This window comes from Paroedura picta, chromosome 9, assembly GCF_049243985.1.
Source record: "Paroedura picta isolate Pp20150507F chromosome 9, Ppicta_v3.0, whole genome shotgun sequence".
Classification (NCBI taxonomy): domain Eukaryota; kingdom Metazoa; phylum Chordata; class Lepidosauria; order Squamata; family Gekkonidae; genus Paroedura; species Paroedura picta.
The window spans coordinates 37,285,401-37,311,932 of NC_135377.1; the positions used below are offsets into that span (position 1 = coordinate 37,285,401).

General features: G+C 40.9%; 1 protein-coding gene across 2 annotated transcripts in view; it reads right to left on the reverse strand.

Annotated features, from left to right (window-relative positions):
• Positions 1 to 26,532, reverse strand: part of RP1 (RP1 axonemal microtubule associated) — a 221,343-nt gene that overhangs the window by 18,848 nt on the left and 175,963 nt on the right. For both annotated transcript variants that reach the window (XM_077352406.1, XM_077352407.1), the window contains exons 43-48: positions 20,788 to 20,920; positions 13,588 to 13,739; positions 9,093 to 9,345; positions 7,007 to 7,245; positions 6,212 to 6,332; positions 5,068 to 5,216 (exon numbers count right to left, since the gene is read on the reverse strand). In XM_077352406.1, coding sequence (XP_077208521.1) covers positions 5,068 to 5,216; positions 6,212 to 6,332; positions 7,007 to 7,245; positions 9,093 to 9,345; positions 13,588 to 13,739; positions 20,788 to 20,920 — 1,047 coding nt within the window. The remainder of the gene's footprint in view (positions 1 to 5,067; positions 5,217 to 6,211; positions 6,333 to 7,006; positions 7,246 to 9,092; positions 9,346 to 13,587; positions 13,740 to 20,787; positions 20,921 to 26,532) is intronic.

The window sequence follows — 26,532 nt, forward strand, 5'->3', positions numbered from 1 at the left end:
ATTAAACAGGAACTCCATTCCATTGAGTGGCAGTTGCTGTAGAGTCAAGGGAAAAATTATTGCTAGGCAAAGCACATTTTAAAATGTCACAACAACTGTTAGGGTGAAGCATGCAAATATTCTAAAATTCTTCCCTGGTTCTAAGATTGCTAGGTACAGAGAGGAAAAGGTAACATTTCAAGGTGTGTGTTTGCTTGCCTAATAAGCACCATATTGTATTTGTAGTTCTTTTGGAATTTGTTTATAGAGGGAAAATAAACATAATAAAATGGATTCTTGCCTCATAAGTGTCCATACATTTCCCACTGGGAAATGTATGGACACTTATGAGGCAAGAATCCATTTTACCTCCACATTTTATCTTCAGCATTTTCAGTAATAATAAGATAATTGATTAGAGCCTCTTGTGGCGCAGAGTGGTAAGGCAACAGACATGCAGTCTGAAAGCTCTGCCCATGAGGCTGGGAGTTCAATCCCAGCAGCCGGCTCAAGGTTGACTCAGCCTTCCATCCTTCCAAGGTCGGTAAAATGAGTACCCAGCTTGCTGGGGGGTAAACGGTAATGACTGGAGAGGGCACTGGCAAACCATCCCGTGTTGAGTCTGCCATGAAAATGCTAGAGGGCATCACCCCAAGGGTCAGACATGACTCGGTGCTTGCACAGGGGATATCTTTACCTTTAAGATAACTGAATAAGGAGAATGCAATATTCTCACTTGGAGCCCAGTACTATGGCCTGGATACCAGCCTCATTGATGACGGTGTGATGCCCATGCTTCTACTTGGTATCTTATGCTCACTCAGGAAAGGGGAAAAATAAACACATACCCAGAAGTGCAAAGGGCATAGCCGTTGCAACCAAATTCATAGCAATGAAGACTTCATGTCAGCCAATAAAATGCATGTAATTGCTGTCACTCTTCCTTGATGTCTACATGATCAACACTGTCCACATGATGAACAGAAGGGCAGGGACATAGCTTCCTCCCACTATAGGATGAACTATGGTATGATCAGTAGGAACCCAGAGACACCCACACTCTGGGGAGCCTGGAAGAAATGAGTTCCAATATTTTGGTGCTGAATGCATATCGTATCATCTGAATATCTATTTCTCAGTTATGGCCCACATCTACTTACACTTGGTTAATTCAAGTTTGAAGAAAAATCTGAGATCTTAAAAAGGATATGGTGTGTTCATTTCCTTCCAATGTAATAATGTCTGCCTCTGGAAATCATCAGATGAGCTGGGAGCCATGCTGGGTCCAGTGACAGTGACAGCACAATCCAGAAGCTGTGCTGGGCCTGGCAAAAAAGGGGTCAGAGTTCCTCCCACATGAATATATTCCAACAGTCACATTGGCAAAATCTGAGGAACATTAAATCTGTTGGCTGGAGCTATAAATGGGAAAACTGAGAAAACCCCAAGGTCTGCAAAAAATCTGAAATCTTAAATAAATAAATAAGTGGGTAGGTTTATGAACTCCAAATGATAAAAGGAATACATAGCTTTAAGAAACAGATTTCTTCAGTGGCTGTTGGTAGGCAACCATCTATTCTAGGCTTGGTTTTTCTGAGTAAATGGCAGGGAGAGGGAACAGGGTCCTGTCCAGGGCTGTTTGGACCTTTGAGGGATAACTCATTGGGACTAGCTGGCAACAACCACTTCCATGTCTCAACTATGCCAGGCTGCTTGCTAGTGTTCAACAGCAACTACTATATGAATGCCAGTGTTATAGCAGTTATAGCTTTGAACATGAGGCCCAGATTCAAATTCACATCATGCTATTCGAAAATCACTGGGTGCTTTTTGCCAGTCACACATTTCCGCCCAACGTACCACACAGGGGTTTTGTGAGAATTAAAAGGAGAATAGTGTAAGCTGCTTTGGCCCCTACTCTGGAGAAATGTGAGGTATAAATAAATAAATAAATAAATAAATAAATAAATAAATAAATAAATAAATAATATTGCTAAAGATAGAAGACAGATAAAAGGATGAGAAGGGGAGAATGAAGCAGGGAAAGGGGAGATGGTATGAGGTTGCCAAGAGAAGGGAAAGAGGAAATAGTACAGGGAGAAGGATACTTGGGAAAGTGATGTTTCCCCTCCCACAAGTCCTTGAATTTTCCCTACCATGCAAATGTGCCTGGACCCGTGGCTGGCACCACACAACTAGACCATAGTTTTCTTTGGTCTTTCCTTTGGGAAGGGTGGAAAGGAAAGAAGGAAGCAAAAAAAAAGAACAAGAAAAAAGGGAGAGGTTGTTGGGAATGCCAAGGAAAGAAAGAATAAATATTTTTATTTACTGTTTAATTTATAAGACTGCCCCACTCAGGCCAGTTGAATTGGGGCAGGGGACAGCAATTTTAAACCAACATGTAATAAAAACAGTATTAGAGTGGGAGGGAGAAATGAGATGCCTCTTTCAAGGCCTTGGGTGTTCCTGCTACTATAGATTATTTCATAAACTGGCTTCCTGGAAGAAAGCTCAATCTTTTAAAATCCTAACGTTGCATTTCCAAGCATACTTACTAAGGAGTAAGTTGCAAGGAGCTCAGTAAGAGATGCTTCTGATTAAGCATGCTTACGGTTTGTACTGCCCAACAACAGAAACATGAAAATATGGAAACAATGAAGATAAGGTATTGCAATAATTTAAAACTGTTATAGAATTACATAGATAGCCACCTCTCTAATGGCATCAAATTGAGAAAAGCAACTGCTTCATACAGTTCTCTTAATTAACCTTTGTGCCAAGTCTTAAAGTAGATGTTTTCTGGTGTACATAAACCATAATTTATCTATCAACAATAAACAGTAGTTTTCCTTTACAAGCACAATGTAGACTACCTCTTGGGTAGTCTGTAGTAAATGTTCTAAATCTAGATATGATTTACTACACTGTGTTGTATGTGACAGGCTATCATTAATTTCAAGAAAGTAATGATTAATTTGTGTGCATTTGGTATTTCTGAAGTAGGAATGATAAAATATTGGGTTCAAAGGAACAATTACCTGTTAATGACAACAGTATTCAAATTCTGCAGTGCTTAACACTATTGACTAAATGCAACAGAATTGACTAGTTAAAATGGTTATACTGTTTTAGGATATATCCATGACACTTCTTCAAGGTAACATGATTAAAATCACATCATAATATTTTTAAAAAGCCATTAAAAACAAGCAATTGGACATAAGCTGTGTAAAAATTATACATAAAACAGGGACAGGTTATTTTAAAAACCTGATAAGATAAGAATATTCATTAAGAACCTGGGTAGAATGATGTGTTTTGGCCTGATGCCTAAAAGAAAGTAAAGTAGGTACCATGTGAGCTCCTCCAAGAGGAGGGCATTGCAAAGACAATGCCATGGAACCCTGTGGATCCTCCACAGCATTAATGCCCCAGGGCTAAGCTGCAGGCTCCCAACATCATCTTCTGGAAATGGTTGTTCAAACAAAAGTAGAACCACCAGCCAACTCCTTCAGAAGGATACTATAGTCAATGATATTGAGAGCCACTGAGGGGTTCAGGAGAATCAACAGAGATGTCATGATGTACTCTACCATCCTCCTCCTGTCAAAGGTTATCAGGCAGGGGGACCAAGAATTTCCATCCCAAAGCTAGGCCTGAATCCAGACTGAAACAGATCTAGACATGCATCTCCTCCACAACTGCCTGAAGCTCTGTAGGTATTACTTTACCCAAAAATGGAATGCTAGCTACCAGGTGCTAATAGTTTCAGATTTTGGAACAAGGGAAGCCTTCTTCAGGATAGGTTTCATAACTGCTTCTTTCAAAGCAGTTTATTACGTCCTGGACCAAATCAGCCATTCCAGCTCATCATGATACCATTAGCCCTGCAGAGCAAGGGGCAAGAATGGATGGGGCAAGCTACATACTTTGAGCACCTTGTACACGTCATCACATTTTGTCAACTGAATGTCATTCACTCAACTAGGCCCAAACTGTGCTCCTACATTCTGAGGGGCTTTTTGCATGCCTTCAAAATCGCACAATGGTTGCCAATGGTTGCCAACGCTATTGATTTGCCATAACGCACGACGTCGTAGACAATCTGCCACACACCTGAAACCAATCTGCAAAAAGCGCTTCCTTGTAGCGCTTTCAGGGGAATCCCAAAAAGTGGATTCACCCTCCGGAAAGCGCTACACTCTTGCAACCAATCTGCAACACTAGCGAAAAAGACCTGTGCGTTAACATTGTTGCGGTTTCTTCAAAGTCCCTCCTCCTGAGCCTGTCCTCCAAACTTCCGGCGAAGCGATTGCCATTTTTTTTTCTCCGAGCGAGCGGGGATAAACGCACCAGCGAGCCTCTTTCTGTTTAGAGGCTTCCCTGGCTTCAGTCCTTCACCTTTAGTCACTAAGCACAAACCACAGAAAAGCCCGTTTGCTGATGTATTTTCCCATTAATTTTTACACATTCATTCAGCCAAAAATCGGGCCCGTGAGAGGGGGAGGGATTTTTTTTTTCCACTCGAGGCAGCGTGGCAACGATCATACAATCAAACGACAGCTCAAACACATTAGGCAGCTGGATGGGTCTCTCCGTTGCAACGAATCTACACAGATTCGTTACAATGGGTCTGTTTTTTAAAAAAAAAACCTTTCTTAAAGGGAAAGGGGCTGTTTGGGAGCATGCTAACGGCTGCCCATTGGCTGCTTGACAGCCAGGGGCGGGACGAGCTTGGCAATAGCGCTTCCTTTCTAGCGATTTCTGCCGAGACCGGAAGCTGTGGGAAACGCTACAAAACGCAACTGGATTCCACTACAAAGGCAGGTATGCATAACGATGAATTCCACTATTTTAAATGGCGATTTTTCATTCAGTGACCAATTTGCAACAAAGATCCCGGTGCGTAAAGCCCCTGAGACTGAGCAAGTCCAATTGAGGTCTCTTAGGTTGTGACAGATGACAAAATGGGTGACTTAAAAAAAACGTAAGTCTTAAGTGAACTCAAATTTAGCACTGTTCTATAAAATACTGACATTATTACAAGCTAGAAACAGAAGTTCTAACCTGGAACTTCAAATAGCTTACCTTCCCCTTAGTGAAAATGTCCTCTCCATTTCTAGCTAATTTTCTCTTGCCTGTGTCTCCCATTGATCCTCTCAAAGTGACATATACATCGGCATCTGTTCCTGAATCCGGGGATGAGTGTGTTGTGATATGCAGAACAAACTGTTTCACTGAAGAAAGAGGTACTCAATTTCAGTCAATTAAGCACCCATATTTAATTAGGAGAATATTTTATTTCTAGGCTATAATTTGCCAAGGTAGCTTTAAAGTGGGTTTCATGGGGACTTTTCTTTTACCGGTACTGAGATCCTCAGGGTTTGATTCTCATATAGTTGAGAATCATTTCACCTGACCAATGAGCTCACAAATCCCGTTTTCCACCCCACTATGTAGGTATGCAATAAATATGACCCCTTAACATTCTGAAGCAAAACAAAAAGAAAATGTTTTGGCTAATTCTGAATTCAGTATCATGACCTCAAGGATGGGTGTTTCTCTCCCTGTCCTTCTCTGTCCCTCTATGATATCTGAAAAAGTGTTCATACACACGAAAGCTTATACCTTGAATAAAACCTTGTTGGTTTTAAAGGTGCCACTGGACTCAAAATTTGTCTCTCTTTCTGTATACTGGTAAATGAGGCATTTTGAAGGACTCTGCAGTGACAAAAATAGTAGCTAGTACAGCAATTTATTTTGCTGATTTGTAAACCCTCTTAATCATCACTGGGGATTATGCATAATCCTATCTGCCTGCTGCCCCTTCAGCATCTCTCTTCTTAAATGACCAGTGCTTGTGGGTGGTACAATTTAGTTGTGTCCAGATGAAACTGAGACAAGCAATAATCCTAAAATGGGTTTGCAGTTAACAGCCCATCGAATACTGACTAGAGTATTCCAGAGAAATAATCATTTTAGCCAAATAGAGTTTGTCCACATACTTCCCTGCCTCCTTCTGTTGCTTTGTCGACTACTAATATAAGCAGTATGTGAAGCCTATGTGAAGTGTGATGTGGGCTGATACTATACTATAATGGGCTCCATGCTGATACTGCAATATAATATCAATCATCAATCAATAATAATCACTCCAACTAAAATTAACATAATTGTAAATGCCCTGTGATTTTGACAGTTTCGATAAAAATGCTTAAAGCAAATAGCTAACCTGTTAACCAGTTGCAGCCCGCTATGAGAACTGGAAATTCAGTCACTGTGTTTTGATCTGAAAAATCTCGAAGACATGGGAAATCTAGAATTTCTTTAGTTTTTCTGTGGTGGAGCTTCACCTGTATATATGGAAGGATGATAATATACATATCTCAAACAATCTAAGGTTCATGGAGTATCCAGCAAATGTCCCTCAGAAGCTTTTTGAAAAGAACTGTCACAAATTGTGATGAATTCTGATGCTGTTTGTGGCTATTTATAAAGAACAGAAAGCAGAGGTTTAAGCTATTTGGTTTAAATGTCTCAAAGCCATTTAACTCAAACAGCTGAGCAGGGGTCTCCACCGCTCAGTTGTTTGTAAGCCCCTGCCTTCTGCTTCACACAAAAAGAAATGGTGAGCAGAAAGCAGGGGTTTAAGCTTAAAACTGCTTAAGAATCAATATGCCATGAAATGCAGTTTGTGCCCATTCCTACTCCTTATGGGTTTGGTTCGGGGTCTGTGGTGGTCTGTGTTCCAAATCCCAACTGAACTGAACTGAACCAAGAGCTGCTGTGTGAAAGACTGTTTTTTTAATATATACCACTGCTCTTCCAATGGTCTCATGGTGGTTCACAACAGAATAAGAACAATAAAATACAATACCCCCCCCCCTAAAACACCCCTTACAACTATAGATAGATGACAATCCCTTACTAGAAACACTTCTAATCTCCCGATCCCTTCCCCCCCTGCTCAGCCATTATGCAAAGAACACCTTTCAAAAGGAAGTACAAATGCACCACTGGGCTGTACCTCACGGCAATGCCAGGTCTCTCCACCTATGTCTTCTATTTCCAAGCGAATTTTGCAGAGTGTGGCAAACTTGTTATCTAGCTCCAGTGATGCCTGATGTGCTTCAGTCCTCTTGAAGCATCCTTTGGGAATGCAGACTGAGGCAGATGTACCTTTGTCATCACAAACTGATAGAGTCAGCTTTGGGTTTATGCTATTGGGTGAAGAGTCCCTGGTTGTAACAGTGACATCCCAAGTTCCTAGAAAAGTAAATCAATGTTTATTTTAAAATCTGAAATGCTACAACAATTAGCATATGTAGAATAAAAACGGACAATTGGTATCTACCTTTTTATCAGCAAGTTTACGACTATGTACAGTCCTTTATATAGCACTTTGTAAATTATTTTACACTAATTCATTTCTTTAATCTCAAAACAACCCACGGAGCAGGGAATTTTCTGATTCCTGCTTTACAGTAGAGACATGACTCAGAGATAGGAATTTGCTTGCCCAGGAGTAATTCTGTGTTAGCAATCAGTTAATTTCAGAGTTCCAATATGGTATTATAATATCAGACTAGCAATGTGGAGAGTTTCAAATGCCCACATAACCGTGAAGCTCACTGGATGACTGACAGTGTAATCCTTTGTAACTTTTCCCACTCTTCATAGGATTGTGAGTGAAGGAATCTCACTCAACTTAATATACCACATAGGGCTGTTTCAAAGACAAAGTGGAGGATGGGAAAAACATTATCCTCTGTGCTTCTTGGAAGAAAGGTGGGACAAAAATATGATAGAGACTAAATAGTGTCAAAGGTATATGGCTGAATCATGGTAGATAGGATGAGGAATTTATGGCAAAATATGGCTTGCCTTGCAAATGGAACTTCTTGTTATGGAATATTTATCCTCAATGCTGTATAGGTAGAATTTAAATTCTGAGAATTTTCTCTGCTCACCCCAAAAGGGAGAAAGGATGACATTTGTCAAACTGCTTTTTCCTGCAGTCCTCATGTCACATGAAATGTTGTTCTGCATGTTCTTCAACTCACTAGCATTGGGAGAGGTACAGAGGCGCTGCAGGGGAAAGGTGATGCCTATGCATATAACGTCTGTGAATTCTTTGTTCATGATAGAATACATTTTTCCAGCTGCAGCATGGAGATTTCCTGTCCCGCCCACTGAAGCTCACTGATTTCCACAAAATGCTGCTCCTGGGAAACAAGAGACCTTGAGGAATGGCATTGGGGGAGAGGTCTGCAGTAGGAAGGGGGCAATCAGTGGAAATTACCAATTTAGTCTGGATCCAGCAGTATGTGTGAGAAATGTTTAACTGGAGAAATATCACTGCAAACATACATGCTGCAGTTTTCAGTAAAATGATTTCAGTCTTGTATATTAAACTTAAAATTTTCATATTTAATGATCAGAAATAATGTCCTAGCTGACAATAATAAGAAATGTGACATTGATGACTTATTTGGAAAAATACAATGATATGGTCTTCTAAGCTAAGGGAAAAAGATGTTCTATTCTACTGACTGAGAAAAACTGCAAAGAAAAGAAAAACTGCATTTTGTTCTGACAAACAAAGCCAGTTATACCATCAATTGAATATACCACACTTTTGTAACAATTTCTATCTTTAATTTGTGAAAGTAAATATGCACATTTCAGTCCATCTCAATTTAAATGTGAGTGATAGAGTAGGGGGTAACAAAACACTACCAGAACAGATGATACATTTCAGAAATAGCTTTAACTGTAAAAGCCTTCTGCGCTGAAGTTCTTGGTGCTTAGATATATCAACTATTTTCTTTTCTTTTCTCCCCTCTGCCACGTGCAATCTTCAAATTTCATTTTAAAACATTGTTTATACTTCTAAACTCTGTATCTCATGCTAAGAATATTTTCCTTTAAACATATTATTCTGCTTTGCACAGTATCACGGGGATAGATTTTGCATGACAGATGTTATTCAGGATAAAGCGGTATTATGTTTAGATTTCTTTTGTCTCAGCAGACCCACCCAAGAAAGATAACGATAATTTTTTAAAATCAAAAATGGAGCTTGAATGTGTTTTGTTGATTTTGCATCTCACCATGAACATTTCCTGCCAGCTTTTCTTTTCTGATTTTCCCAAGAAGTTGCAGTTCTTGTTTCATTTTTCCATCACCAATTCCACTGTCCAGCCATTGTAGACAAGAGAATGCATAGGGACCATCACTTTTCTCTTTCTCTTGTATAGTCATCCGGTTGAGGTTCCAGCCAGCTCCATAACCAAACTGATTGTGTTCTACAAGCACTTTGCTTAACATCCCTAAATCTATTGCCCGGACACTGAATGTATGCATCTTCAGGGGGAAATAAATAAGAGTTGACATCAATTGTATTATCTACATATTACCACTGCTCTGTTAGATAAAAACATTTTACTCTTTGGTTCTTCAGTTTCTTGTTAGCTAAGTAAAGAAAAGTCTGAATGATTATTATTTAGGATTGTGCTGTTAGATCATTTATTTATAGTCTAGAGACTAACAATGCTGATTGTTCACAGCCCGTTAGAATGCTATCTTCCTTTGAAAGACACCAAATAGAGACACTATTGTGTAAGAATCTAAAATCAAAGTTCCTGGACTTTGGGACCTGAAGCAGTATGATATATTCATTTATTTGTTAAATTATTCCAATAGTAATATTTTCTAGCAGTTCTTCAAGACTATTATTATTAGTAATGCTAGACAAACACTTTCACAAGAGAAGAGTTGAAGCCGAAAAATATATGACCTCAGTGAGTTCACTCCGGGTCTCTTATCTCTATATCCTTCCTATCATATCCTTCAAACTATTATCATTACTTTTCAAATTTCAGTCTGGGAAATAATATGATTTCTTTCATGTCCAAAATAACTTGTTACACACTACACAGTTAGTTTTGCAATATACAATATTTGTGGTGTCTATAGTATGACTAAGTGACACACGCATAGGGAGATCTGGTCAAGACCCCCAATTGAACCAAGTGCTCATCTTCACTCTCAATCTTCTTTTAATATGCTGGTCAAAAATGAATATGTCGGGAGGATTTAAAAACTCTGGACAAGGCCAGTATGAAATGTGACGCTTTTCTATCTTCCTAGCTGTAATTCTATGAAAGAAAACTATAAGGAAAGGACCATATGACAATGCACCAGTTTTCTTTTCATTTCACTTAACTTTCTATCCTTCAGACTCTGTTTCTAAGAATACCGATGACAACACAAGTTGAGGTCAACTATCTTAATCTTCTGTGCCAGATCACCTGAAGTTCACACTACTAAGAGGAGATGAACTACATTGGGGGCTGATGGACACATTTTAAAATACTAGTGTAGCTTCCAGTAAGCAACGATGTGTTAGCAGCTGCAAAGTTTCATGTTAGAATGAATAAATTATGTTAGAGAATGAATGTTGTGCCCATTTGAGAAAAAATATGAGCGGGTGGGTGGAAGTGTGGGCACATGTGGGTAGCAATAAGAGGACCAGATGGCTGGCAAAAAAAGAAGCTATAATTTCACTTGTTGACAGCTAATATACCATCAGATTACAAAGAGACACACAAAAAAAGAAAGAAAAGTATGTGCTTAAAGTGTTCTTTTAAAAAAAATCAGGCTATTACACTTGTCTTTTAATGAAGATAAAAATGTGGTCTACAAACACATTCAGGAAAAGTAACAGTAAATGTATCATTTCTAGTGGGAAAATAGAATGCCTGACATTTTTACTTCTATGTCTTTATGAACATACCAAACAGTTACCATAGCAAAATGCAGTGCATAATGGTAAGTATAAAAGGCTCCAAATAGGCAATATTCAAGAACAATGCATTGCAAATAACTTTGGAAATGCTGTACTGTTTTTTATTGTTGTTTAAAATTTCAGATCTCATTGTAGCACCACAGTATATGCAATCCTTAACAATAGTCTCTCCCAGAAATATTCCTCTTTTTTTCCATTAACACTTTTCAACATGAGTTCTGTCATTAATCCCATTCTGTATGACAATAATACATAGTCCTCAGAAAACAGTAGACAAAATCACCCTATTGTTGTCAATGAATTCTCTTCAAGGCACATTAAATTATATAGTCCTTCATAGTTAGCCCAAATTTATTTTTGTCCTATGTTATTTCTTCTTTTGTATAAAGACACATAAACTTCATTTGAAGCATAACTGATGAAAGCCAGAACTGTTTCATTTAAATGGGTTTGCCTAATTTAGATTCTGTTTTAGCTAGGCAAAATGAACATTTCCTACTCATTTAACCCATTATACCAGTGAGAGTAGTTAGCTAGAAAGATAATTACTTAAGCAATGTAAACTGCCTTTATTCACTGTGGTATAATTGAATTGTCCTGTCTTCTTTATCATACAGTTGACAGCATAAAGCTACACACTGAATCCAATTCAGGCATATTTGTGCCATGTATTTACAGAGGCCTCGAGGACAAAGGGATTCCATGAGTGGCTAACTCTTGCAAGCAGCAGGATGCCCTAGCCTTGGAAAATGCTCACTAAATATCTCTTTATAAATCACCATGGCAGGGAAACGTGTAATTTCCCTCGGTAAGCCTACTGAATAGTTTAGCTGTCCTTATAGTTAGTGTTTACTGAATAAGAACCTGAATCTACTTCTCAACTTTAATGAATGACCACTTGTCCATTCTTAAGTCCCCTATCAATTATTGTTTCACCATTCTTTAGGTATTTGAAAATAAATACAATTTAATCTTTTATCTAAGACAGGGATTCCCAACCAGGAGTTTGTGGACCCCTGAGGGTCCTCAGGAATTCTGAAGAGGATCCATGGGAGGTCTGAAGTGGCATGATAAGGGGGGGGGTCTGGGCTGTCTTCTCAGCTCCTATTCTTTCTGGCCTACATGAGGCAGAACTGCTACAGTAGTAGTAAAGGTGGGGGGCTGAAATCACTTCCAGGGCTCTTCAAAGTCTGAAAATTTATTCCAGGGGCTCCTCCGTGGTCAATATTTTGAAGAAGGCTGATCTAAGAGAACAAGTTCTTCTGGGCTTAGAAGGGCTTTAATTATACTGCTAATAATGTCTTCTGAATAATTTCCTTTCTAAACTACTATTCTTTTAAAAATATGGTGACCAAACTACACATGACATTTTGAGGCTTAATCAGATTTAACTAGAAGAATACCCATTTCCTCTTGTTTTGTACACAGTGCTTTCACTAACACGCTGTAAACTGACATCTACATCACCCCGCTAACATGTTTAGACGATGATCTTCTGTACATCTGAGTAAAATCTGAAACTAGGTGGGATTTCCTTATTTTATCTCAGTTTCCATAGTGATTTGTATTTTTTTATAATCTTCAGATTAGGTGCTTAATTGATTCTCATCATCATTATAAACTAAATCTATGAATGTATGTGCTAACTATAGGCATAATTCGCCAGGCGTTGCTATTATGAAGTATTACATTATTTTTACAGGCCTTGCAATAAGTTAGAGGACAAACCTCATTTACTGGAGATGCGCTACAGAAGTAATTCATGGATTGACCCAATTGTAAGTATGCCTTTCATATGCTTGATAGTTATTTCTTTACTGGGTTGATGTGGATTGGAATCACTCATTAGAAATAAGAATCATTTCACCCAGTGCCCATAGCTACGATCTTTTCTACTAAACTCAGCTGTTTGAAATATATTTTTAAATTAAATATACAAGGATATTTTCTAAAAGAACAATTAGAAATTCTTCTATGATCAAAAAATCTTTCTAATAACTTTGGATTTTTCAGAGGTTGTGATATCAAAACTTCACAGTTGTTGGATTTGACCCACAGGAGTTTCAGCAATTTGTGTGCACCTGACATGGAATATTGCTGGAAGCAGCCAAATTGCCACTCAGGGGAGATGGTAAATATAACTGGGAAAGACCCTGGGAAAGAGTATCCGTTGCAACTGCAACTGCTCCCCCAGGAAGGAGCAATGCATAAACTATCAGAGACCTTTGTCCTGACTACTTCTTTGCCTGTTTTCCAGTTATTTAATTACTGAATGGAGGGAAAACTAGATAGGACACTGAAAATTCCATGAGAGCTTTGTGATCAGCATTTCCCATAGGGTTTTCTTCCATTAATTAATTAAATGCTTTGAAGTTTGGTGAAGCAGCACGAGTGGAACAACGGTCTGTAACCCTTTGCTTGTGTGCTGTTTAACCAATGCTCATGGTCTATCCCCAAAAGCTCTACAGGGCCACATTTCTGTATCTAGTTAAACAAGCAGAATACTTCTGCTAGTTTCAGAAACATGTTGATTTGTCAGCAAAATTCAAGGATAGCTTTATGTGTATGCTTTGGATGTGGCACCTGCTATTTTTTCTTCTGCAAACCATGCACACCTCTGAAGTGCAAGATCACACTTCTGCATTCCTCATGTTTTTGCAAGACAATTGCAGAAAAAAGAAACCTGGAGGCTGTTAACATCTTTTATTTTAACCAATCTGCTGAATTGTGGCTCCTATCAATTTTATACTTACAGGGGAAGGCAGGAGGGTTGAAAAAACTCAAGATTCCACTCTTACCTGCCCCTTTCCAAAATGGGCACATGACTTGGAATTCTTTAGTCTTCTTTGGGAAGAGTCTCCATTTTCGCCAAATATTGTCATAAATATGTCTGCATCTGTTTCTGATGCAGGCAATGCGCCTGTGTATACTCTGACTGAGTATATAATTTCTGTAAGAAAACAGTAAGGAAAAATGTAACAGAAAAGCCGCTGCCCAGCAGAGAACCCCTATGTTTTGTCCTTCATGATCTGATAGATGCTGCATAATGCTATGCTGGTGAAGAATCAAACTACCATATACCATACTAACATATAAGCCGACCTGCATATAAGCCGAGGCACCTAATTACACCTCAAAATGCTGGAAAAACTTATTGACTCGCATATAAGCCAAGGGCGGTGTTTGGCTAGTGGCTTTTTCTACTTTCCTCCCCTCCCCCCTGTTTTGGGCAGGATTTTTTTCCATTTTCTTCCCACCTTCCTCCCTCCTCTTTCCCTCTGATCCCTCTTGCCTTTTTATATCCAATACTGTGCTCCTTCCCTGTGTTCTGCTTTCTCTACTTTTCATTCCTTCCTCTAGGGGTGTTTCCTCCTTCTGCTCTTTGTTCTCCCTCTGAGACAGAGGCTTCAGAGCTTCCTGCAGAGCTTCCTGCAACATGTGCTAGCCTTGTGCTAGACTCGTTAAGGCAGTGAGGGGGGGGGAGGTGGATACTGCTCTTTCCCTCCCAGGTTTGCAGTGTCTCTACTTCTTCTTGCCTCTGTTACTTAAGGTAAGTTTACTTATCCCCCTCACCCACCCTCCTATCTTATTTGGCAGCTGGGTTTTTTAATACTCACATATAAGTCAAGGGGGACTTTTTCAGCTTAAAAAAGGGGCTGAAAAGCCCGGCTTATATGCAAGTATGAAACTTGAACTTCAAAGCCAGCTGTTCCAAACCTAGGCACACCAGCAGACTATAGCAATGCTAGGAAAGCACAAAGCAATCAAATAAAGAAGGAAATTGGGCTAATATAAATATAACAGTAATGGAGTCTCATACATTCTTTAGTTAAGGAAGGTGGCATGATGTAGCCTGATCTTGTCAAATCTCAGAATCTAAGCAGTGTCCGTATTTGGACAGGAGACCACCTCAAAGGCTCTGAAGAGGATGGCAATAGACACCCTGTGAAGTAGGTGGGTCTGAGAAAGTTCTAAGAGAACTAATCTGTGGGAACAGCTCTAAGGGAACTGTGAGTAGCCCAAGGTCATTCAGCTGGCTGTATGTGGAGGCGTTGGGAATTGAACCTCCAGATTAGAGTCTATTTCTCTTAACCTCTATACCACCCTGGCAATGGTGCTGAAACCGGCTTTGTAAAACAATCCATATTTCAGTGACCTCCTGTGGATGCACTTTTGATTTAGCAAACTAACCACAGGGGAAATACTGATCTGGATTATTTTTGATCCGACCCACTGTGCATTTGTGGTTGAGGTGAGATTTGAACCAGAAACTTCCTGAATAAAAACTTAGTCCCATAATAATTTTGTGCACCAGATCACACAACAGCTTCCTTGAACAACTGGGACATCTCAACAAACTTCATCTGTATGCTGATAATTCTTCAGTGAAAGCTTGAAAAGCAACTCGTTTCTCACAGCAGGGTAAAGATGCATAACACCATTTAATGAGACTGCTAAAGCAGGAACCTTTGTACATGGTGCATGTACAAATGAAATTAGCCACTGTGGTGTCATGGCTAGACTTCTGAAACTGGGAGATCTATTTTCAAATTCCCACCTTGTTACGAACCTTACAGGGTGACCTCAGGCTAGTCACTTTTTCTCAACATAACCTCCCTCACGAGGCTCTTGCTTGGATAAAAGCCCCCCCCCCCCCTGTACAAAGCCATGAGCTTCTCAGTAGAAAAGGCAAGAGTGTAAGAAAAAGTGCTTGTGGCTTGTACCTCCTTATTCAACTTCTCTTGCTGGATTCTTGATTAATCAATACCTTATCACCCTAGCAATACATTTTTTGAGTTCTCAGGATTCTCCCTTCCAACATACTACACACAATTCCATAAGACTTATTCCCCTGAGAACCACTTGTTAGGCCAGTGTTTAAGGCTTATAGAAATGAGCTTTTCTTCCAGATAAGCTTAGCCTCTTTGCTATGATGGCATTCCTACTCAAAATATCCCTGTTTAAACCATAGCAGCACAACTAATGAATGCAATTTTAAAAGGCTTGATCTGATTCTCACAGAAACCAACCCCCTTTTCTTTATATTAATTGTGGAACTAAACTCCAGTTAGCATATATTCTTTGCAGTGAGTTTTCATGTTCAGGGGGGGTGGGGGGAAGGGGGAGGAATGCAAATTTAAGGCCCTGGAAGTCCGGCTGTTTGTTCCAGATCAGCAGTTTTCCCTGTGAGCCTGCCGGGGAGATAATTGCTGCCACTACCAATTAAAGTAGCATGAGAAAGTAGCTCAACTCTTCACATCAATATGCGTTAATACAATTCACTACACCCAGTAATCCTCTTCAAGCATGATGTCGGGATGACACCACATAGTTCCGTAATGCACACTAGTTTAGGCAGCGTGACCGACCAAACCATCTTTGGCAGAATGCTGGCTGCATTAACTGCACATAGAAGTAACGAAATGTTCCTGATTTATCCCAGATTTGAGTCAGATATGAAGAAAACCATGATTTGAACAAACCTTCATTTGTGATCTAGAAAAAAGTTGGTGATTACAGGGCAATTGTGATTCGCTGGACTTAGTGCAAGTCTATTTGGTAAGTTTATTATAAGTTTATTGTTAGCAGAATTAAGGAGTGAGTGTAAGCAGGTCTACTCAGAAGTAAGTCTCATTTTTATCCAATGGGACTTACTTCCATGAAACTGTCCTTATGATTGCAACTTTAATTACTCATCTCTGGCTTAAATCCAGTACAAGAAGTGTAAATGGCTTTAGACCAGTGCCTTGCAAGATCTTGTGCAACACTTTCCTCCCAGACACTAGTTCACAAGATCTTACACAAACAGCAATGAAGGGGTGGGGATACAATTAGTATGACTTGTTGCAAGTGGCTACTATAGCCTTTGTCTTGCATTTAAGCAAGAATTCTAGAGAGAGGTGGATTGACCCAGGTGTGCTGAGATTCCTGACTTCAATCAGATGGAAATAGATCAGGGGTTCTCAACATGGTGCTTACCAGCACCACAACATCTACTGACATCTTTCCTGGTGTCCCCTAAGTGCTTTAGAAAGTGGGTGGAGCCATGTGAAGAGCAAGGTTTCTGATTGGCCATTGGTAATTGGATTGGCTGTGCAGATTTTCACAAACATTCCTTATGCAGAAGTTATTTATTTATTTGATTTATATTTTGTCCCTCCCAGCAAGCAGGCATAGAGAGGTTTATAATAATAAATAATAACAACAGATAAAACCAGTACGTCTCCTTCCACCTCCTAGATACACTCTGCCAGGCTAATCAGACTGAGAAGATCTAAAATGGGGTTGGGTGCAAGGAGAAGGCGAGGCCCATGTCATTTCCACACAACCTTGACTTCAGCCATAAGTCTGGCGGAAGAGTGCAGTTATTCTGGATCTTCTTCACTGTGTGATGAAAGGTAAGCTACAACATCCATTCTATGGCAGCTGTAACAATACACACAGAGAGACCTGAGATGGCAAAGAGGTGGGAGGAGTAGACAGTGGTGAGGAAGTACATTTTATGCTCTATTATCTTCTTCATCTTTTGTTTGGCCTCCCAGACTGACTCCACTGAGGCAGCTGTCCAGTACGGTAGCGTGCCATAAATAAGGGAACTATGTCTTACCATGCAGCTTGCTATTTCTGGTTTCTGGTAGTCCAGTAACTGCTACTTAACATATCATACACAATGCCTATAGCCACATGAATTAATGTCTACCACCACTCAACAATATCTTAAAATCCAGGAAAACAAGACACAGGAATGGTAATGTCTAGTTCAATGTGGATTGAGGCTAGTGACAGCCATTTCTGCATGTGGTTTAGAATCACCATGCTGGATGTTTTAAAGTGCACTGAATGGCCACTTGTTTCCAAGCTCATCAAAATAGGTCACTACTACACATATAAGAAGCTGCACTGGCTTAACAAAGGTCTATCTAGCCACCATCTTCGATCTGGAGCTTTGAAACTTAAAGAATTAGAACACACAAAGACAAATAATTTTGTGGTGAAGGAGTGAATAGAATTTTCTAATTACTATTATTGTAGCCAATACACACCAATATGCTAACCAACCACTAAACAAGGGCAAATCTACCCACCTTGGATTACTTGCAGTAGACTGTGCAGAAGAAAAAGAATGCTAAATTCATGAACAGAGTTAACATAACTAATCTGAATTGAAATATTAATTCAGTTGATAATATTTAGAAATCTATGGAATATCTTTTAATTCTGGCTGAACAGATAAGCGTTCACAGAGGTCAAACGAAGAGTTAGAGAGTAAATATTATTTAAATAACAGGGATGTTTTCTACTCAGCAGAATTACACAGAGATTTTGCCCTTGACAAAAATTGTGCTAATTGGTATCTCTCATCAGGCTAACTCACTTGAGAAGAGTACTTAAATCTCATTTTACATAAAACATGGTGGATTTGCAGGCTGAATAGCTAGACTAGTCCAAGTTTGTGAGTACTTACAAGCTAAGCAGATTTGGTCATGGTTGGAACTTTTATAGGAAACCACCAAGAAAGATATGAGCCTTCAGTGGAAGGCTTGGCAAACCATCTCTGCTCCTCTTTTGCCTTGAAAACCCAAGAGGGGTTGCAATAATTTAGCTGTGACTTGACGGCAACTAATTATTATATATATCAAGAACACTGGCTTCTGCTTACTTGGTACAAACCAGGAAAGATGTAACAGAATAGTGATAATGAGATCTCTGAATGTCCAATTTTCCTACAGCATGGGAGGATTTGCAGGAACTAAGCCATTTGATGATACTAGTTTCCCAACAAAAACCTCTCTCAGCTGCTATTAGATAGTAATCAAGATATGATGTTTTTATGCCAATAAAAGGTTACTGACTGATATGATGTTTTGAAATAAGTCTGCCTCTTGCATTCTGGTATACATGAATGGCAGACTCAAGAAGAGCTGGGTTTTTGGGTCCTTTTTTTACTATCTGAAGGAGTCTCAAAACAGCTTATAAGTGACTTCCCTTCCTCTCCCCACAACAGACACCCTGTGAGGTAGCTGAGTCTGAGAGCTCAACCCAGCCCAAGATCATCCAGCTGGCTGCATGTGGAAGACCAGCAAATTAAAGCTGGGTTGAGTCTACACTGGACTTTTATCCTCTCCCAGCTTGAATAAGTTCCTCCCCTCTGCACTGAGATCAATTTCCATTTTGATTTTGGGTGCTTTTAATTTTCCCTCCGCAACATGTATAATTGATCTGCGGTGACCCTACCTTCCCCCCGCAATATCCAGGAGCGGATATAAGTCACAATATTTGAAGACCTGGCTTTTAAAGCCACCAGTATGTGTAGATTTCTGCTTTTTTGTGAATTAACTTCCAGTTCTGTGCCTCCAACACTAATGTAGCAAAGCAGTCTTCCCTGATTGGCTAGAGCGTCAGCTCAAAGACTTCCTAGTTCCTAGTTGCAGGGCTTCCCTCCCTGTTTTAAAGTGGCTGTGATCCAGAAACCCACACTTCTCTCAGCAGAGATTTGCCTCTTGGATTTATTTCCCCCTCCTTGTTCACTGTGAGGCTGCTGTATCCAATCCTCTCCTCCCCCTTTCATTCAGCAAAAGAAAAAAAAGAAAGTGCCTCCTGCTGCACTTGGCTCTCCTCCTCACTCTGAGCTTCCCCTAATCAAGTGCAGAATACTTTCTGTTTCAGTTGGGGGGGGGGAGAGGAAGAAGACCTGGGTTCAAATCGATCTGAATTCAGCAGGATCAACAATGGAAAAAACAAAGTAAGTGCAGAACAAGCCCTGGTTCTCCAGATTAGAGGCCACCATTTTAAATCACTACATTGAACTGGCTCTCAAGTAAACTCACATCACCTTAGTTATTAATGTCCCAAAGCAGCTTTCTTGGTCTGACAAAGGCTACTTTCTCCAAATCATGCAAATGAAAAGTTTAATTGCCTATAAAATACCCTGACCTGAATAGCCCAGGCAGGACTATCTTCTCAGATCTTGCAAGCCAAGCAAGGACTCTCCTGGACCCATTATGCACACATTGGATAATGCATTTTCATTGTATTTTTGCAGCTAGATTTTTCTGTGCAGAACAGGATAATCTATTTCTAAAATGCATTGACTGTACATGCAGACTGTATATGCAGTCTGAACCTCTGCCCATGAGGCTGGGAGTTCGATCCCAGCAGCCAGCTCAAGATTGACTCAGCCTTCCATCCTTCCAAGGTCGGTAAAATGAGTACCCAGCTTGCTGGGGGGTAAAAAGTAATGACTGGGGAAGGCACTGGCAAACCACCCCTTAGTGAGTCTGCCATGAAAATGCTGGAGGGCGTCACCCCAAGGTTCAGACATGACCCGGTGCTTGCACAGGGGATACCTTTACCTTTACCTTTAAAGTGCATTGAAAATGCAATGGGATATGGCCAGTATTAGGATGGGAGCCCACCAAGGAATACCAGGGTTGTGATCTAGAAACGGGCAATGGCAAACTATTTTTAATGTCTCTTGCCTTGGAAACCCTAATGAGTTGTGATAAGTCAGCCACAACTTAATGGCAAAAACATGTCTTCTATGCTGAAATTCAAGAATGAAGATCCTTTCTGTAAAAAGCATAATTCCTGGAAATTTATCTCAGATTAAAGGGAGGGATTCACAGCCAAAAATGTGTTTTCCACTGAATATAACAGAAATAAAAACTGAACAGAGCTAAAACAAGTAGCTTGAATTGCTAATTTAATGAAATCATTCTAGCTTTCCTTTAAAAAACAATTTTTGTGCATCTCCCCAATATGTACAACATGCTGAAAACAACATGTTGTTAATTATAATTTAAACCGCAGTTGCCAGAATACTATCTCACATAAACTCTTTACACCTAACATGTCACAAACAATCAGGGATGATTCCTCTAGAATAATACACAATCCCGCCTGTCGTCACTATACACAATTCTCCTGTGGTCATTCCAAGAAGATAGATGAGGATAACATTTCACACCACTTCTTTCTTTTGCGGTCAGGCAGCATACCCTTAAGTGGTGCTTCATCTGGTCTGACTGCTGCTAGCTCTGTCACGGTCTCTGACCCGTCTTCTTCAAAAAGCCATTGGTTTACAGGGTGAAAGCTCAGCTCTTCTTTAGTGTCCATGTCTTTCATACGGAGCTGCAGAAGGAAGAAAAGAACCACGTGTTGTTTTCTTTTTGGCTGTGAAGGATGAGCTGCCATGTTATTTTACTGGTAAAACCCAAGAATTTTTACCAGCTGCATTTGGTGTCATAAATAATACCTCAAAAGCCAGGCTACATAATATGTTCATCATGCGAGAGCAGCCGGGTTTGTCAGTCAGAAGGCTCCTCTGGGCAGAAACTGGAGGAGATTATAGTTACAAACAGGAAAGAAAAGAAAGAGCAGCTGGCCAGTTCATTGAGAATCTCTACTTCTCTCTCTTCTTAGTAGGTAATTTCCCCTCCCATTTGGGACTACAGATATGGAGAGGAATAGGCAAACCTAAAGACTGGCCAATGGCTCCTACTTCTCATGTGTAGTTTACTAGGCCCTCTCTGTGTGTCCGAAACCAAGAGAATTAGTTATTCACAATTATTTCTGAAAAATCTGAAGGCAACATGGCATGATGGCTTTTTGTCCATACATGCTATTCCCCCCCCCCAGTTGTTGCACAATGTTCTCTAGCTGAATGAATTAAAAGATAACAAAAAAGGTTCAGTGCAAAGTTTCTGCTTTGAAGGAGACCAACATGAGTTTGCTGGCCACAATGATGAAGCAGGGGTGGCTTGCTCCCTAGTCCTTCACTTCCTCTCTAGTCCGGCTTCTGTCACTAGGGCAGGAGTCACAGAGTCTGCTGTTTCCAGCATGCATGTCATCTGCAAAATATGGGCAATACTTCCAGGGCACAGAGAAAATATAGGATGGGCCCTCTTCATCACTGTCATGCCCTTGCCACCCCACAACTGGAACAACCAATTGGAGGCGGCACCTGGGTGGTGCAAAGACTGGATTGGTGAGGGCTGATGTGTGTGTCTGGGGGGGAGGGGGGAGGGTGTAATTTTATTCTTTAAACCATTGTTGCAAGCCTCTGCAAGCCAGCAGGCCCAGGAGTGGTGGATACGAAATTAAATAAATAAGTAAAAATGATCATCCTCTACCCACTCTGCCAGGGCCACAGAGTCAATAATGGTCACAGTCATAAGTTTGCAATTGACATTAAAATAAACAAATAAATATAACCTTGCCACTCTATTCATGGATTGCCTTTATGTAGAAATAACAGACACCCTGCTTCACTTAAAAATAGTACTACATATAATTTTCATATTGAACCAATAAGATCTTGATTTGCAGTGACTAACACATCTTTAGTAATTCCCTTGAAGGGGCACTTGAGAAAGAAAATGCTTTTACACCTAGTTTTGCAGGTGAATCATCAGCTGAGAGAAAAAGGTTTCAGACTAAGTCATATATTTGTTGTTCTACATTCAAATAGTCAGCTTCTCTTTTGGGAACAATTAATTACTCCCCCAAATAATTATTTTTTATTATTTTTTTTAAAGAACAACTAAGAAGAGATCTAATTTTCTCCTTTTATATTTATGGTAAGTAGAAGATTTTACTAATGTTCCAGGAAGAACATAATCTTTCTGATGTCTCTTTAATACGACTTTAATATCTGCTTTATTTAAAAAGATCTTTCTGTAATGAGAGAAAAATCACTACAGAGAAAATCGTACCCATTCTAGAAAGAAAAAGATTTTTTTAAAAAACCATTTTACATTCAGGGCTTATATGGAGCACTGGATTGACAGAATTAAAGACCAAATTCTTCTCTAACACAGCTACTAAGGGGGGGAAAACGGCATATGTACTAGCAACGCAGATGTGTCTTCACACCACCTTATTTTTTCCTTTCCAAACTGAGATGAAAAGGCAGTATTTAGTTGATGGGATGGATTTGTAGTGGTGTGCATTTCTAATATATCTCTCTGACAGATTACTAGTATGCAGCTTATGATCCAAAATTCTTTCTCATCGGTACTCATAAAGCAGCACATCCCACAATTCATGTCCCACTTTAGATAAGTCTGTCACTGTTTGTTTGTTTATTATTTTATTTATATATCGCCCTCCCCGAAGGCTTAGGGAGGTTTACATGGAACAAGAAAAATGATACAGATAACATCATTTCTAGAACAACAAGGTGAATAACAACAACAATAACATTAACACAATAACAACAACATTAAGGAATGGTGGAACTACAAGGAGCCTCAGCTCAAGGTGTACGGGATTTGGCTTCACAATCTAGCAAATGAACCAGGAAATGCTCATGAGTAGTTTCATTTGTTCTTAGTAACAGAGGATGGTAACTGTTGTTAGTGAAAACCATTCCGGGTTAGGGGAAGAGGTCCTTTAGTATTCTCTTTAATACTCTATTCTGTCATTCTATGCAATATGTCAGAAGCTACTATAAAAATAAAAGGTAAAGGTATCCCCTGTGCAAGCACAGAGTCATGTCTGACCCTTGGGGTGACGCCCTCTAGCGTTTTCTTGGCAGACTCAATACAGGGTGGTTTGCCAGTGCCTTCCCCAGTCATTACCGTTTAAAAAAAAAATTATAAGAGCCTCTTTTGGCGCAGGGTGGTAAGGCAGCAGAAATGCAGTCTGAAAGCTCTGCCCATGAGGCTGGGAGTTCAATCCCAGCAGCCGGCTCAAGGTTGACTCAGCCTTCCATCCTTCCGAGGTCGGTAAAATGAGTACTCAGCTTGCTGGGGGGTAAAAAGTAATGACTGGGGAAGGCACTGGCAAACCACCCCGTATTGAGTCTGCCAAGAAAACGCTGGAGGGCGTCACCCCAAGGGTCAGACATGACCCGGTGCTTGCACAGGGGATACCTTTACCTTTACCTTTAAAGTGCATTGAAAATGCATTATCCAATATGTGCATAATGGGATATGGCCAGTATTAGGATGGGAGCCCACCAAGGAATACCAGGGTTGTGATCTAGAAACGGGCAATGGCAAACTATTTTTAATGTCTCTTGCCATGAAAACGCTAGAGGGCATCACCCCAAGGGTCAGAAATGATCCAGTGCTTGCACAGGGGATACCTTTACCTTTTACTATAAAAATAACAGCTAGATATTAACTCTGTTTTCCATTTGATCCAAATTATGTAATATTAGGTACTGGGCATAAGCAAATCAACCAAAGCTGAACCCTGAAAAGACTTAAGTAAGGATGAGGGAAAGTTGAAATTTCTATAATTTCCTGGTCACTTGGACTCACATTCCACATCCTTAAAAAATTAACTATACAATTTGGCTGCACCTTGAGATGGGACTCCAAGACACTACTTCTCAGAATATTAGGATTCTATTTGTACATGGCTAGGAGTAGCTTTTTAAAAAAAATTAACTTCACCTAAACTCTGTTTGTAGACTCCATTAGTATCACTGCATATGGCTGCCTATAGGGCTAAGCTCCAAAAGCTGATTCATGAATGGCTCAATCAGTTGTATAAACTTTCTATAGGCTCCTGGGCATGATTCTGTTATCTGTTTCTGTTAACTTGTTTGGTCCCAAATTCTTTAGGAAATGTCCCACTTCCAGCCCAGAATAACCATCCACCTCTTTCAGTCAGGGAAACAGGGCCACTGGCTCGCATATCAGAACCAAAGACATTGAGTGCTAGAAGTAGTGCTAGAAATAGAAAGGAAGCAGAGAGAGCAGTTGGACAACAACATTCTGGAGAAAATGTCATATCAGGTGCAGCTGCAGCTACAACTGAAGCGCCAGCTTGCCGTACTGGTTAAGAGTGCAGATTTCTAATCCGCAGAGCCAGGTTTGAATCTCCAGTCCCCCACATGCAACCAGCTGGGTGACCCTGGGCTTGCCACAGCACTGATAAAGCTGTTCTGACCAAGCGGGTAAAAATAGGGCTCCCTCATCTACCTCACAGGGTGGCTGTTGTGGGGAGAGGAATGGGAAGGTGAATGTAAGCCACTTTGAGATTCCTTTAGGTAGAGAAAAGCTGCATATAAGAACCAACTTTCCTTTTTCTTTATGGTGCCTAGTAGTCCCATTCTTCCTATTAATGAAGGGGGGTCTGATTCCTGCAAGGAATGGCTTAAGTCTCTCCTGTGCAGAGGAGATATGTGGTGAGATATCCTGAGTTTCTTCTTGAGCTCTCTGTATTAGGAGGGGCCTAGGATGATTGTGGGAGTTCTGCAGATAGATGGTTTCAGTTTGGAGGCTATGCATCCTCCACTTTTGTTCCCAAAATAAAGCTTCCTCCTGGGTGGACCTTAATTTCTTCTGACACCTCAGGTATAGTAAGGACCGTGGATGGTTTCTCCTTTAAAATTCAATCTTACTCTAGTACTGAATGAGAGAAAGTCATGATATTCTACCATGATATGTTAATTCAGCCAAGAAGCATTTTCATCTGTAATAGTGGGCTCGCTGTTATAATAACTTGCTAAGGGCTAAGTGGGCGGAGAGTGGGCATGGCATGTCCAAGGCAGGGCCCAATTGGGATGTGCTTGGGCCCCAATTGGGACGCGCTTGGGCCCGGCCTTGCACAGGCCATACCGACTCCCGCCGACCCAAGCAGCCAGGGGCTCTCTGCCACCATTGTAAGTGCCCTGGGGGTGGGGGACTCCATTCCCATTGGCCCGGGGATGATGGGAGCCAGTGGGGGAGGAGGGCTTTCCTTTCCCCATTGGGCCGCGAAGCCCTCTTGCTGTCTTGCTGCCCAATGGGAAGCTGGTGGGGGGGGGAACCAGTGGGGAGGGACCTTTCCCTTACCCATTGGGCTTTCCCTTACTGGTTGGACCCCTTTCAAAGCCGATTTTTAAAATGGGCTTTGATACTAGTAAATACATAAGAATATTAGAACAAAGGCATGAAAAGTCTTGTTTTCATTCAATGATCACTAGCTCTGATATGTTATTTTTCCCAAAGTTTGCTAAAGCCTAAGTATCTTTTAGGGGCATGAAGTTGTGAGACAATTATTTACTTGTTTCATTTTTAGTTTACCTTTCTCATTGGAGAGGATGGCTAATGACCAGAAATGAATAAGAATAACTTTAGTCATGCTTTTTGAAGTATATTAATAGAGATAGATCCTTTCCCCTTTATTTATTTCTGTACTAGAAATTAAGCCCGCAGTCCTGTGAATACAGCGGGCGCTAGCTGTTGTAGGGCGGTGTTCTGCGCGGGTGTCTGTGTGGGCATAGGCGGTGGCGAAGCGGCCCGTGCGTGTGGGGACCGGCGCGCGTTTTCCCAGGCCATAGTGAGTGGGGGTAGGTTGGCTGGCCATGGCCGGCAGTCCGTGGGCGAGTGGGCTGTCCAGGCCAGGGGCTGTGGCCGCACGGCAGGTCGACGGGGGCCGGAAGGAGGCGAGGCCTCTGAGGGCAGGGCGCGGTGGTTGAGGCGTGCAGGTCGGCGCCGTTGGCAGGCGTGGCCTGCAATCGTGGCGAGCAGCGCAGGCAGGGCTCTGGGGTGATGCGTGCCATAGTGAGACGGCATATGGCTCAGCGTGGGCAGGCAGCCCTGGCCGCATGGACTCGGTGGCGGTGAAGCAAGGGAGCAGCCGCAAAGCATCCGATCGGGCACGGAGTAAGTCCCGGCGGGGACAGCGGTTTGGGGGTGGGCAAAGGGACATGCAGGGACGTGCTTTGTGGCTCCTGATTCACTCCTCCGAGTTTTTATCCCAGACAGCGCCCACCCACTCTCCTCCCACTTACCCCTTACCCTTTT